This window comes from Panthera uncia (assembly GCF_023721935.1).
Source record: "Panthera uncia isolate 11264 chromosome D3 unlocalized genomic scaffold, Puncia_PCG_1.0 HiC_scaffold_8, whole genome shotgun sequence".
In the NCBI taxonomy this organism is placed as follows: Eukaryota; Metazoa; Chordata; class Mammalia; order Carnivora; family Felidae; genus Panthera; species Panthera uncia.
The window spans coordinates 35,452,820-35,467,670 of NW_026057586.1; the positions used below are offsets into that span (position 1 = coordinate 35,452,820).

The window sequence follows — 14,851 nt, forward strand, 5'->3', positions numbered from 1 at the left end:
AATGTAGTCTCTGTAAGGAGTTGCATTCAAAGGACAAGAACCTTTGTCCTTAGAAGGAGAGACAGACACCCTTTCCCAAAGGGTGACTTCTAAACTAACTTTCAGAACCGTACCATCCCCAACTGGGAACTGCTTGTTTCAGAAGGTGACTGGGAGCCATAGACGGTTCTGTATCTCATTCTGGGATGTTGGGAGGAGTGAACCTGTGAAAAGCACTTATGCAGTCCCTGGGTAACAGGGAAGGTTCTCAACTAAGTTTTACTAATAGTGTTAGTCTGTACACCACTATTGTTATTGTAGATACCATGAGGGGTTCGTAGGGGACACGTGCTTAGAATCCAGGGCAAGAGCACCTACTTCCCAAGCCTTGGATTTTTACTAGGGAGGTGCTGACAGCCCCTGGGTGCGAAGTGGTGGGTTTCTGCGAGTGGGACTGGATTTAGGCAAGTGTCTGCCACGAGCCTGGCTGGGGGCAACCTTGCCCAGGACCGGGAGGGGGGCCGAGGGCCGTGAGGACTGTCAGACTGTCAGCCCCTGCCCTCCCCGCGGCCAAGGGGCCCTCGCGAGGGGGGGGGGGGCGGCTGGAAACGGCGGTGGAGAGGTTTTCTCCGGGGTGCCCCCCTCCCTCCCCCTCGCACTCCTCTCTCTCCCCAGGCCGGCACTCTGTGCCCTCCCGCTGCCAGGCCCCCTCCTGTCAGGGAGGACAGTGTCCAATAAACTCCTCCACCCGCAGGTGTGTCCGCCCTCCCACCGAAGGAGAGGGCTGAGGTGCCGGGGCCGGCCGGGGTGGGGGGCGAGGGCGCCCAGGAAAGTGGCGCCGCCCAAAGCCGCGGTGGAGCTGGGGAGGCCCTGCCGGGCGGCGCCGGTCAGCGAGGCCTGGAGCCCCGGACACGCCCACCCCGGGAGGGGCCGCGCGCTCGCGGGCTGTGGGGGGCGTGAGGCCGGGCCGGGGCGGGGCCCCGAGGGGGGGAGGAGCCTCGAGGCCCCCCCCTCCTGCCCGAGGCGCGGCGGGAGCGCAGGGTGGGGCCGCCGCCCGCCCCGCCCCGCCCCCGGGCCCCGCCCTTCTCCCCACCCACCCCTCCCCGCCGGGGCGGCCCCGTGGAAACCCAGGCCCTCGTCCCTCGTGTCTCGCCAGGCTTCGTGAGCTTCGACAACCCGGCCAGCGCGCAGACCGCCATCCAGGCCATGAACGGCTTCCAGATCGGCATGAAGAGGCTCAAGGTGCAGCTGAAGCGGCCCAAAGACGCCAATCGCCCATACTGAGCGCCGGCGGGAGCGTCCCCCGGGGGAGACCAGGACTCGCACAGGTAACCGGGGGCGGCCGGGGCGCGGGGACGGGGGGGTGGGGGGTTGAGGAAGGGACACCGGACGGACCCGCCGCCTCCTCTGGCCTTCTTGAGCTGAACCTTCACTTGCCTTGGACCCGCTGCGCCCAGCTCGACCTGCTCCTCACCGGGTGCCTAGGGGACAGGCCTAGAGCTGTGGTCGTACCGGCAGAAATGGGCATGGCCATCCCCCTGTTGCAGAGCCAAGAGAAGCAGGAGTGAGGGAACCTTGCTGAGAAGGTGGGGTGAGCCCTGGGCCTGTACACCCAGGTCTACATAGTAATCCTGTTTGCCGGAAAACCCTGGGGTGAGCCTGTGGCAAGCTCCGGGACTGGGAAACTTTGGTGGGGGGAACTGTCCACATCTCCTGGGGCCTTCTCCTAGACTCCCTGGTTCTCCCCTCCCCATCTGTCCTATCTTGAGGGCTGGTGGACTTTAGACAGGTGACTCCCTCACCCCTCCAATTCTAGAGCTCAGTCAGTCTGGGGCAGAAGCTGAGGAGGGTGATGGCACAGCACTGGGCCAGCTACCCTGCCTACTTTAAAGAGGCCATGACAAGTAGACAGTCATCACTTTTCCCTACTCAGTCTTGGTTCTGCCTTGCAGCTGGAGAAAAAGTTGCCCACTCCTCTTCCAGGCCACTTGTTCCCCTGGGTGAAGCAGCTTCCTGGGGAAAGGAGGGAGGGGGGAGATGTACCAGGCCCTCCTTCAACCTGGTATCCCACATTGCTGTGCGCTCCTGTAGGCCCAGCTCACCCACAAGCCAAAGGCAAGCCTCCAAGCTCCTCTGCCCTGCACTCCATCAGCAGTACTGTGCACCAGTCCCACTTAGGAACTTGGGACTCAGCACTGAATAAGACTGGCAAGAACCTTTGTCCTTAGAAGGGGAGACAGACAATAAACAATGACATGTGACCAAAGAGTAAATTATGTAGTGTGTCAGAATTGTTGGTTATAGTTAAATCAGGGAGTTAGGGTAGGCCTTGTTGAGAAAGTGACATTCGAGAAAAGACTTCAAGAAGGTGAGGCAGGGAGCCATGCCAGCTTCTGGAGGAGTGAGTCCTTCATCTGAAGGAACAGCCAGTGCAAAGCCTCCAAGGGGAGGGCAGGGTGGTGCATTTGAGAACTGCAGAACAAGGTGGCTGGAGGGGAGCCAGCTTGGGGGCATGGTGGAAGTAGAGATCTGAGAGGAGAGGTGAGGAGGACCACCTGTGTTGGACTTATATAGACCATTGTAGGGACCGTGGCCACTCCTCTGAAACGGGGGAGAAGGTGGTGGGGAACCGTTGGAGAGCTCTGAGTAGAAGAGTGGCATTGACCCACTTGCATTTCAGCGTGATCACTGGTTGCTGTGTCGATACATAGTAGGACCCCAAGCAGAAGTTTAGTGCACAGACCACTCAGTCCAGGGCGACAGCAGTCGATGCGGTAGGAGGGGTTTGCGTTCTTGATGTTCTTGGAAGGCAGAGCCAAGGATGCTGGTGTGACAGAAGGAGTCGAGGATGACACCCAGCTTTTGGCTGGAGCGACTAAAAGAGCAGAGTTGCCGTCATCACCCAAGATGAAGAGGGGTTGGGGGAAAGACCAGGCACATGAGAGTTAGACATTCAAGTGGAGGTTCAGAGCCTGGAGTTTGGGAGGGAGAGTCCCAGTTTCCCCATCTCCCCCCTCAAACCCTACCACCGCCAGCAGCCATCTTCCACCCACCTGGAAGCAGCAGGACTCACCTCTCAGAGGGGATGCTTGAGCCTCTACTCTCTGCAAGGCTGGAAAAGCAAAACCCGCCTCTCTTGCCTCCTGAGTTCCCACCCCCTGCCCGTCTCTGGCTTCCATGAAGATGTGTTCTCACATATGCATTCCGAGTGGGGTACCTTCTCGGGCCGGGCACCGGGCTTGGTGCTGGGATGCAAAGGTGAACGGGTCACCATCCTGCCTGCACGAGCTTCTGGCTCTGCAAGCACAGACCGCAGGAAGCAGCTTGCAGGTGGGTGTACTTCCATAGGAGTGGGGACCGTTCAGTGAAAGCAGCCCTTTCTGGGCAGAGAGCAGGTTTCCTTAACGTAAGCTTAGCTCTGCCACTGAGGCATGACCTCTTGGCTTCCGTTTCTGCATTAATGAAACCAAGGTATTGAAGGCATCAGAGGAGGGGCTGTGCTCCAGGGCCATGCCCTGAGATTCTGAGAGGCCCCTGTTGGGTGTATTCTGTGGCTCCCGTGAAGGCGGCCGGTCTGAGCCTTCTAGACCTAGATGCCAAGCCAGGATAGAAACTGTAGGTCAGAGAAATCCGCAGAGGAGGAGGTAAGTAAGGCACATTTGTTGTTTGGCACAGAAGATAGGAAGTGGTCCACAGGGTAGAACCAGCCAGCAGTCATAGCTGGAGTGAGGGCTTGAGAGGTGTGGTTTAGAAAGCACACGGGTTCTTCCACCAGGGAAAGTGAAGGCCAGACAGATGAGAACCCAGACTTCACGCGGTGCTTACCGCGCACGGGGCACAGTTCCTGCAGGTGACAAGTCTAAGATGTAATGGTAAAGCTGTGACTGCCTTTAACGTGGGTAGTGTTATCATCCCATTTTAAAGACAGAACACATCCCATCCCATTTTAAAGACACATCCCATTTTAAAGACAGAAGTCACTTGGCCATCAGCTACTGAGTGGTAGAGCCACGATTTGAAGCCGTGGCCCAGTTACAGAGGCTGTGCTCGTAATGCCTTTAAGTAAGGAGAGTGATAACTTCCCCACTGTTATCCTAGTCCCAGCCCTCCCAGCCCAGAGTCTTGTCCTGAAGACATCTCACGTCTCTGGGCTCCTCCCTCCTAAGCAGTCTTCCAAAAAACTATGACCTAACGTAACTCCCACAAATAACGCTGACTTTTAATCCATTTAGACAGCATTTTAACAAAAGGGGATTTCAGGCTTCCCAACCTAAGACTGCTTGAGGCTGTAACAGAAGGAGGCGCTAAGACCAGGTGTGGGATGAGGGGACTTCAGTGAGAAGTGGAGGAACTAACATGCAAAAGGTGCTAAAATACTCAGGATTTTACTGACCAGTAAAGGGTGTTTGTAAATGATGAGTCCTAGGTGCTCAGAAGGGCAGGGCTGACCTGAGCAGTGGCGGAGGGACAAGCCATAGCTAGGAGCAAAGGGGTGATGGGGAGGAGGGGATCTCAGGGCCTGGCTGGCCACCCGCAGTGGCAGTGATGAAGGCAACGTCACGGTGTCACAGCGTGGGGGCCAGGGCCTGGTCAGAACAGAAGTGTGGTGGGTCCAGGGGAGGAGAGGGACCCTGGGCAGGGCAGCTGGAGGGAGCGTAGTTGGGTATAGGTTCCATAAGGGGAGGCCCAGGTAGGCTGGGGTGGGGTTGGGTCACATTGGTTCTCTGCATCCTGCTGTCTCCTGAGGGTGTGATTCCCCCACCTGCTTCTGGCTTCCCAGCTGCCCCTGCCCCTCTGGCTGCTTGGGCTCATTATCTTGTACCAAGGTGGGAGGTTCTCCAAGAAATCTTTACTAGGAAACTAAGAGGAAGGAAGCAGAGGCAGGAAGACTGGGCAGAAATGCAAACACGCCAGGTCCACAGCCAGTGAGCAGCACCCAAGTCCCTTGTCCTGCCACAGAGGTCAGTAGCATGCGCTGGGCCCCAAGCTGAGGGCAGGTTTGCAGACCCCTAACTCTGTGCTTCTGTGGCCGGAGGACACTGCACAGCATGTCTGACCTCAGTGGGAGTCCTCTCTCTTCCGGGCCCTGGGCTGTGGCTCCGAGTGTGCTTTCGCACGGTGTCTGCTCTGAGCTGTGCAAGTTTGGGTGCTCTGGGCCTGACCTGCACAGGGCTGGGCCGTGGCTTTGGGCCTTGGCCTTCTCTGACTGGATCCCAGCTGTGTTTAGAACCTGGCATCTGAATTGGCTTAGCTGACCAGGTCAGCTAATTTCCTGTCCCAGGTCATGAGTTGGAGCTCCCCAGGCCTGATTCAAGCTCCTTCACTGGTCAGTGACCCTGCTGCCACCTCTGGAACTGTACTTTGTGAGGATCTTTGAGAGGGTGGCCAAGAAGGGGTCACCCCTGCAGGCAGAGGCCCAGCTGCTCCCCAGTGAAGAGAGTAGCCAGCTAGTCAGCCGTGCACCGGCAGAGCCCTGGGGAGGTTCCTTAGGGATTGAATGAGTGTGACAGTGTGTTTGTGTTTGGGGGCCAAGCATGTGTGTGTGTGAGGGGCAAGAGTGTGCACAAGGAGTTCCCCACATTGGGCTTTGAGGAGGTGCTGTGTGATAGGCTTGGATCCTCAAGACCCAGGACGGCACAGGCACCAAAGGGCAGCTAGGGGCAGACTTGGGGCAGGCAAAGGAGCAAGTTCAGTGGGGAGGAATGGGCACCCTTGAAATGCTCAGGGCAGGGGGCGAGGGCTGGGGAAAGGAGGGGAGTTCCGCGGGGGGGGGGTCCCTTATTTGCAGTTGCCAGAGCTGACACCTGGTGGCACTGCCCTCCTCGGTTCTTAGGCCTCCTCTCCCACCCAAAGGGATCAGCCCATTCATTGGATATCCTGGGTGGGTCTAAGGGTTTTCTTTGGGGAAGGGCTGGAGATGTGGCATGTCAGGACTTCTGGGCCATGCGATGGGCCCCGGTCTCAGTGAGGGAGATCTGCTGTTGGAAGAACAAGAGCCCAGCTTGGATGGGCAGGCAGGCAGGGGGCGTGGAGGGAGAGCTTCTTGATGAAGGCAGAGCTGGAGGCTGGGTCACCCCTCAGTTACTTGGTAGCTTATCCACAGTGACATTTCAGGTCCCAGGCTTCCCTCCCACACTCCCTGAAGAAAGACACAAAGCTTAGAGTGGAAGTCTGCTCTGTGCAGAAGCCCGGTGGATTGAGAGCCCTGCAGATAAGCCGGGTGCGGAGGCTTTGGCACAGGCCTGAGTGCCACAGGGGAGCAGGGGCTGGGGAGCAAGCTCAAAGGTAACCATGAGGAGGGGGTAGGGCTGGGGACCCCCAAATCCCCAGGTTGGGGCAAAGGACCGTGAAGTGGTGAGGAGTGCAGAAGATAACTCAAAGTGGAAACATTTGATGATGCCTGACAGAGAAGGGGACTCAGCCTCAACCACTTGGGGCTCCTCCAGTAAAGAAGGCAGGTAAGGGCCTGTGAGATGGGCCAGTCTAGAAAGATACACATGCAGGGGTGTAGGGAATGGAGGAGGAGGAGGTGGAGTAAGGGAGGTCAGCAGAGCAGGAGTGACAGCAGCAGAGACTGGAGACCTACAGCCAGAGCACCTCCCTCTCTGGTGGACTGTCCTTTTCTGTGTTACCCACCCTTCAGGATGCTCTATAGTCTTCCATTTAGCCCTGTCACGGGTCAGCACTGTGGGCCTTCTTAAGGCTTCACAGGCCGGGAAGCAGCTTCACTTTGGCCACGTGGGCCACCTTGGGAGCAAAGCAAAGGGTACGAAGTGATCGTGAAATGAAGTCAGCGATGCCGAGGCGTGTTTATAGAATTCCGGTAACATTGATGTGATTTACTCTCCATCTCAAAACTGAACATGTTCGTTTTCTGAAGGTTCTGAGAAAAGAGGGTTGAGGCAGAACGGAAGAGGAGAGAGGACCATAGCACCACACAGTGGGTGCTCCTGCTGTGGAGACGCCCTTCTCTAGGAATGGTGGCCAAGGCGGGACCAAAGGGGCGGGAGGGCCGAGTTGCTGTCGGTGTGGACAGTACTGCAGCAGCAAAGTGCTCCGTGGATGGACCCTTCGGATACAAGTCACCCTAGCCAGCCTCTGATCTACCCTGCAATTCAGGGCCACCCTGACAGGCTCCCCCTGCTGGTCCACAGGCTGACGCCACAGAAGGCTGGGGTGGGGTGAGGAGAGAGTGACCCCCCCCCCCCCACCGGGGAGAGAGAACCGTGGATGATACAAAGCAGAGAGTGTGTTCCCCGATCTGCTTGCTGGCCACGGTGGCTTGAGGGGCTGTTTTCTTTTTTCCTAGCCCTCTTGCCAAACTGCCCACGCCCCTCCTCCTCTTCCCAACGCATGATGGATGCCCTTAGTGGCCCTGTGTGAGGTTCTGCTACTGTTCACAGTGGATCACGTGTCTGCATAAACAACCGTGTGTGTGTACGTGTGTGTGCGTGTGTGTGTGTGTGTGTTGATGTGCCCATGTCCTTTGTCTGCCGGCTTCCTCCATTCTTTGAGTTCGTTTCAGTTCTCTTATGATTTGACTGCTGTTCTCTCATCCGAGCTTTTAGATTGATGCTGTGGTCTGGTGCTGTATAAATATTTTTCCTTTTGATTTTGTTTTAACTTTTCCTTGCCCTTCTTCACCCTCGACCCAACTGTCCCTGCCCTTCCACACTCCCCAACCCCCCCCGACCTGCCCCCACCTCTTCCCTCCCCCTTGCCCACACTCTCTTGTCCTCTCTTTCTTTCTCTCTCTCTCTCTCTACATATATAAATATATATATAAATCTTTTCTTCTTTTGTCATTCAATCAAATTCCAACAACCCAACCAGGGCCAGTCAAATCCACCACAGTCTCGCGCTGAGCTAGGAATAAAGTTCACGTAATCACATGAGAGTGGAGAAAACAGTCCCCCATCCGTAAGTTCAAATCAACTCAAAGTTCACAGTGTGACATGATGGCGTCATGTAACAAGGCTAAGAATCGGTTGCATGACAATTGCCGTCAAGTTTCGTGGAGGTGCTGTGATTGGAGCGTTTTTCTTGGATGTTGTATCAGTTGATGATTGGCCAGTCATGATCACACGTGCATTTTCTTGACTTTTGTGCTGCCACAATCTTTTTTGCTGTGCTCATTTTTGTTTTGTTCTTGGTGCTTGCAGTGGTTTTACTTTCTGTTGTTTGGTTTTTCTTGTTCAGCGTTTTTTATGCTTCTCTAGATGTCACATAGAGAAAAAAACAAAACAAAAGAACAAAAAAATAGTAAAAATAAAGATGAATTCCTGAATTATCGAACATGGGATCATTTAACTGTGCAAACCATTATTTTTTTTTCTTAAAATTAAGGAAAACATCTTAAAAATATCTATGCGTGGTTGATTTACTTGCACTTGAAAATATTGTGATTTTATTTTTTTCTAGAAATTTGGGGGCCTTTTTCAATTGACATTTTCCTAGGTCTGGTCTTTTTCCAGTTAGGCTATTTTAAATCTCACTTCAAAAGGAAAAACAAAAACAAAAAACAAAAACAAAATCTCTACTGTTACAGAATGATTTAAAAAAAAAAAATTCTAAACCAAAAACTAGAGTACAAAGCCAGAGGCCTCTGAGAGAGAGCCTGGTAACAATTGTAAGGTTTGTATTGTAGCCACTTCTGCTAAATTAAATGTGGGGAGGGGAGGTGGGGGACCGGGGGTTGGGGGGGGGCTTTTTGGTTGGTTTGGAAAAAACAGTACCGACAAAAGCAAAATGCACCTTTTTGTTTACAACTGAAAAAGGGTCCTTGACAAGTGTTTTTTAATTTTATTATTATTTTATTTGGTGTTGTAATTGTTTAGACTGCTGTGTACGGTTTGCTGTTTGTTGAATCAACAGTGTGAAAAACCTGCCAGCATGGATTGATATACGCATGACGTTGTCCCCTCAGCTGGGGGCTTTGCAGTTCTAACTCTCTTGATGTAACCAGTCACCCCCATGTATAAGTGAAAGCTGCTTGCTATACTGGAGATGAGTCTCATTTGTTAATTCACAATGATTAAGCATTCTCCTTCTGATTCTAGTCAGATCATGATTTTTTTTTCTTAAAAGCAAAACAAAACATCAAAAAAACTCACCACTCAAAAAATCAAGAACTGAGTTAATTTGTTTAAGCTTGATGATGAAATCCGTTCTAACTTTTTTAGGTTCTCCCATCCGCTCCCTTGAAGTTCCGAATTTCCTCTAAATTCCCTGGCATGTATGAGAAAAATATTATGTGTGTGTGTGTGTGTGTATGTGTGTATCTATGCATATACATACACACATATCCATGTATATCCACATATGTGCAGGTGAATATATTCTACACATATATCCAGATATACATATATATACATAGCCTCGCAAATAGTTTCTGATCCTGGGAAAGAAGCTGTTGGCTGGAAACTGGGCAAAGGTTCAGCGAAATTCATGTCACGGATGTCTTGCTTCTTTTCCTCGAGCAGGGGAGGAATGGGCTGGGCTGCTAGATTTTTTTGCTATCTTGTTTGCTAGGCTTCTGTATACATATTGTATCTGGGCTAGATCCCTCAGACATCGGTTTAATTGTGAATTCATATCCCACAGTCCCAAATTTTTCCTTTAGACCTAGCCATCCCCCCATTCCAGAACTCTAAAGGAACCCAAATCGAGACCCCTCTCCCAGCAATCAAACCGCAGCTACAACCATCGCCACTAGACCTCCAGTGGTTTCTTACTCTGAATAGAAGAGTCGATTTCTTTTCTATGTATCATGATCATGACTAATTCTCATATTGGTCTCTCCCCTCCCTCCCGCCATCCCCCAAAGCTCCCACCCTAACCCCTGAGGCAGGGTCCTTTTTGGTGTTTGGATGCATTTTGTCTTTCCTCTCTTGACTTAATCAGCCCTGATTTTCTTCATTTTAGGGCAGGATGCTGAACGGGCTACATTAAAAAACAAACCTCTCTCTATATATATTTATAAATGAGAACTGTTGGATGACACCTTTGACATATCAGCCAATATCAATCAAGCTGAAGACTCCAGACACTCTCTGTGACTGTAACATTTCTTCAAGGAAAGTATAGCGTCTGTGGAGTTCAGAGGGCACGTGTTTGGGGGAAAAATATATATGACACAAAGAAGAAGATGATGAAGAAAAATGAGAAAAAAAAAACACAAAAAAGGCAACTTTAAAACAAAATAACTTGAGACCAGATGGGGAGGCTGAAAGGCTGGGAAGAGGGAAGAGACGCTGCTTACCGATCCCCGGGGCTTTTCCAGCCCATGGGCGCCTGAGGCAGGCTGGGGCGAGCGGTGTGGTGGGGCCTGGTCCCCAGGGGGCGGCGGGGAGGCCGCCGCTGAGCATCTCTATCTGTCATTCCTTTAGCTATTTAGGGACCAAAGGACCAAACTTTTTATTGCAGCTGTGTAGCTCTATGCCCAATAGAGGGGGATGGAGGAAAACCTCCTTCCTGCCTCATGGCTGTTCTTGAAACAGCTTAGAGCGATTCTATGAAAAATGTAATAAAAAAAAAACAAAAAAAAAAAACAAAAAAAAAACAAAAAAAAAAGGAAAAATAATGCTTCAATGCTTTTAAAACAGCAAGGTAATAGTTCTTTGATACTTTGAGAGGCGCTTTGATTACCCTCGTTCAAGTCTATGACACTTTCCTATGGTTTTCTGTATTATATGTCTGGATGGAGCTGTTAAGATGAACAAAATGGTGGATATTTGGGGAAAGCAACAAAAATATTAAAACTCATTAACCGTGAAGTGTGAGAAAACAAGGAGGGGACAAAAGGGACTTACAAGGCAAGATAATTGTTGTGAAAAGTCTGTAAATGCTTCTAACTCTTCCCCCTCTTAAAATCATAATAGTTGTACAGAATTTTAAAAAGGAGAAGTTTAAAATACCTATATAATAGAAGAAAAATTAGAGGAAAGCAAAAAATAAAAAAAAAAATAAAAAAGGAAAAAAAAAAACCTATAGAAGTTAGCGTTACTGCTAAAATCCCAGATGTTGTAGGACTGTACTTTTGTAGAGTTTAGACTGAGCATCGATCCCTTCTCCCCGCGAGTGCTGTCGGACGCCGTGGACCCCGAGGGCCAGGCCGGACTCGCCCAGACCTGCGGGCTCCTGGCCGCGCACCGCCGGTGGGGGCCGCGCCATCGCGGGAAAGCCGCCGCCCCGCCCTCGCCTGCTTCGCTCGGGAGCTGCGCGCGCTCGCCCGCTCTCCGCAAGCCCTCGACACCTGCCGCTTCACTCGCCTTCCATGCTTGCTCCAGAGACTTTCCGGGCAAGGGAGACCTGGGAAATTCATCTTAAAACAACTAAACAACACACACACACACAAAAACCTTAAACAAGAGAGAGAAAAATAAACAATCTTTGAAGAATTTCTGAAACTGTTTACAAGGAATTTTGAAAAACAGGGATGTTTAAATGATGCCGGCTCTGTTTTTCTGTAAATAAATTTGCATATTTTGTAGGACTTTTAATTGTAATGATAGAGAAAAAAAACAAGGAAAACTATTTAATGAAAGCACGATATTTATCTTTGGTAAATGACTTTAGAGCAGTTAAAAAAGACATTGCTTAAAAAACTCAGAATCAGAAAAAACACTGAATTATTTAAGAACACATATATTTTAAAGTATAACATATTTATTATAATTTATTTGCACCGTTGGGAAGACTTGCTTTGGCATTCTGCCTTGATACCCTCCTCTCATTGATGTCCGGGTCATCTGGAGGCCAGGAGGCTCATGGACCTACCATTTTCCCCTTTTTTTGCTTTAGAAGAACAAATGTCTGGTTCCTCTTAGGCCTCCTGCCCTTCCTTTCTTTCTGTCTATTTTGTTAGTTAATTATTATTTTTTAAATTTTCTTTTTCTTTCTCTTGGCTCCTCCTTTTAGGATGTCCAGATGTTGTAAAAAAAAAAAAAAAAAAAAAACAGCCGCAGTTCAGTACAACTGCTCTTTTCACACTCAACTCCCTAAAACTCCTTGTAACCTTCTGTAACTATTGGATGACGCTTTCTCCAGCTTAGCCCTAAATAAAGCACAGTTTAAAAGAAAAAATCAAAACGAGACTCTTCGATGGTCTGTGCTTCTCGGAATCTGGCCAGCTGTGTCTTGAAACCCCAAGGCTGACCCACTGGAAGTAGCCTGGTCCTGCTCCCCATGGAGTCTGTGTGCTCTCCTGGCCCACGGTTGGAGTCCTTTCTGGGAGGCAATGGGGGCAATAAAAGGAGGCCCTGTTGCACACTATGAAACATCTCTCAACTGGTGGGGTGTCTCTGGAAGTCTCCATTGCAGCCCCATTCTTTTGGTTCCTGGGCAGGAAAGGCCACAGTGCCCAGACACAACAAAGTCCCTCTTTCCTCCCTGACAAGAGGAAACTGAGGCCACCTGACCTGAGCTTGGGGTGGGGGTGGGGGCGGGGGGTGGAGAGTGTGAAGCACTGTGAGGAGTTTGGGAAGGAGGCAGTGGAGGCAGGGACCACAGTAAAGGAAGGATGAGGACACAGTCCTAAACTTCCCAGCAAGCATTTTCTCTTGGTCCTGCACCTTCCACTGTGTTGACAGTTTGCATAGATGGAGAAAACTGAGTTCTGGAGGACGCCCTCAGAGTCACGGTTCTGGTGGAAGGGGGTGTAGAGGGAGGAGCTTCCTGGAGTGCTCCCACCTCTCTCCCTTGAGAGAGGTGTCTGAACCCTGAAAGCCAGAGGAGGGTTGAGAAGAAATGTGTGTGTTGAGGGCGGGGGGGGGGGGGGCTTGGGGTGGGGTTTCCAAAGGAAGAAGGATGGGAACCAGGACTTGGGGTGGAGAGGTGGCAAGGAGGGAGCAGGTCTTTCTGAGGTGAGAGCTCAGAAAGAAGCACGTCAGCCACAAGCCTTCATCAGGCTGTGTCCTGGGACAGAACTTCTCTAGCCTGTCTCACTATCCTCGGTTCTGCAGCCTGCTCTGGGAATGGGCAGAGTCCACCGAGCTTCTCCATCTCTTTCCACCTGAGGGGGCAGGCAAGCCTCCCGGCTTCGGTGCCTGGCCCGGGGAAGAAGGCAGGAGTGCTGGGAGACAAGAGTCCTTGTCGGTCTGTCTGTGCCCTCCTGTGGGAGAGTGGGGAATGGCTTCAGCCCTCAGATGTCTTCTCTGAAGTGAGTTGATAGCAGAGATCAGAGCCCCAGCTCCAGAGTCATACCTGGACCCCGTGTTCCATCCTCTGTTCCCACCTCTGTTCCCAAGGCCAAGGGCCAAGTCCCCGTTTCTCACACGAGCTTGTGAAATGTTCGCCTGAATGTATCAGGAAATGGGGCAGGCCTGCAAGCCTTGACTTAACTGTGGAGATGGCTCCAAGATGAGACCCTCAGTGTTCCCTAAACTAACCCCACTTTCCCTGCCCACCAGGCTACGAGGACGGGTGATGGATGGGCTGCTTGGCCCATTCTGGGGAGCTTGTGGGGAGCTGGACTCCTTGAAAGAATTCATGGCAAGGGGGATGAGTCACGTCACACCGGGTGTTGTGCTACCCTGTGAGGACCGGGAAGGTGTTTCCTAAGGAATTCTCTGGGCTTTTGTGCCTCAGACTATTCGAAACCATGCTTTCTGTTGGACATTCGCAGCCAAAAGCCAGTGAGTCTGTCAGAGGATGACGGCCTTCACACCACTTCCCCCTGCCTCTCTCGGACCCCAGAGGGCCTCACTGGCCTCCCCTCCCCCCTGACTGCCCTTCTCTCGGGCATAGCTTTCCCCCAACCTCCACTGCTGAGGCTCAGGGACAGTGGGGGCCCTGGGAGCTACCCCCAGGGAGCTGGGCTGTGAAGGGGGTTGGCCAGTTTTGCTCTGTTCCAGGTATGGTTGACTGAGAGAAGAGACAAAAACACAGGGCCCAGATGTGAATATGCCAGTTCTAGAAAATAATCCTCTACTTAAAACCACACACCAAGTGACTAATGAATGCATAGAATATTTGAGAGAGAATACAGTTTATTAACCTCTGGGGGAAAGTCACAGATTCTTTGAAATCTTGCCGAAAACTATCAGGTCACTTTGCCCACTATTACAGGGAGTTCAGGGTCCATCCCACATCATTTCCTGGCTAAGAACCCCTGTTTTGCAGTGTTATTTAAGAAAACCCAAGACACAAATCTCATTAATTTCTGCCTGTATCCTATGGCTTATATTCCTCTGCTAGCATTCTACCTGCAGTTTGTGATCTCTTCTTAGCTCCTCCAGTTAAGACTTCTGCTGGGGCGCCTGGGTGGCTCAGTCAGTTAAGCGTCTGACTCTTGCGCTTGGCTCCGGTCATGATCTTACGGTTTGTGGGATTGAGCCCTGCGTCACGCTCTGCGCTGACAGCAAGGAGCCCGCTTGAGGTTCTCTCTCTCCCTCTCTTTCTCTGCCCCTCCCTCCACCTCTTTCTCTAAATAAATAAATAAATAAATAAAAGACTTTTTGCTTGTTATCACCATTTTGTTATTTCAGGCATAATGAAAAGTAGAGGTATTTGCATAAAGAACCTCCATGTACCACCTGGCTTTAACATACATCAACTAATGAATTATTTTGAAGCAAATCCCGGATATCAAGTCATTTCATCGGTAGATATCTTGGCTTGCCCTCAACCTTTCTGAGGCAGCACTGATGTCTAGAGGCCGGCCGTGGCCTGTGGGATGGCCGCACCCTTGTTGCAGCTGTTGGGGGAACCCGTGGCCTCCCCCGGCCTTACCCAAGGGTAGGTGCTGGCTCCTGGTTAGACTCCCCAGGCCCCCCTCCAGCCCCTGTTCCTGGTGACTTTCTAAAGCCTTCAGCTCTTCATCCACTCTTTGTGCTCACTTTTCTCTTCTCTCCCTTCCCCCTTTCTTTCTCTG

The 14,851-nt window shown here is 51.5% G+C and overlaps 1 protein-coding gene across 14 annotated transcripts in view; it reads left to right on the forward strand.

Moving 5' to 3' along the window:
- CELF4 (CUGBP Elav-like family member 4) overlaps window positions 1–12,358 on the forward strand; it is a 226,783-nt gene extending 214,425 nt beyond the window's left edge. For 9 of the 14 annotated variants that reach the window (XM_049620178.1, XM_049620180.1, XM_049620179.1 and 6 more), the window contains 3 exons: window positions 655–733; window positions 1,136–1,307; window positions 9,904–12,358. In XM_049620178.1, coding sequence (XP_049476135.1) covers window positions 655–733; window positions 1,136–1,307; window positions 9,904–9,930 — 278 coding nt within the window. In that variant the 3' untranslated portion in view covers window positions 9,931–12,358. Of the gene's footprint in view, window positions 1–654; window positions 734–1,135; window positions 1,308–7,812; window positions 8,641–9,903 lie in introns of those variants that run through there. The other 5 variants (XM_049620176.1, XM_049620177.1, XM_049620181.1 and 2 more) reach the window with 2 other exon arrangements.
- Window positions 12,359–14,851: the final 2,493 nt, after the last annotated feature.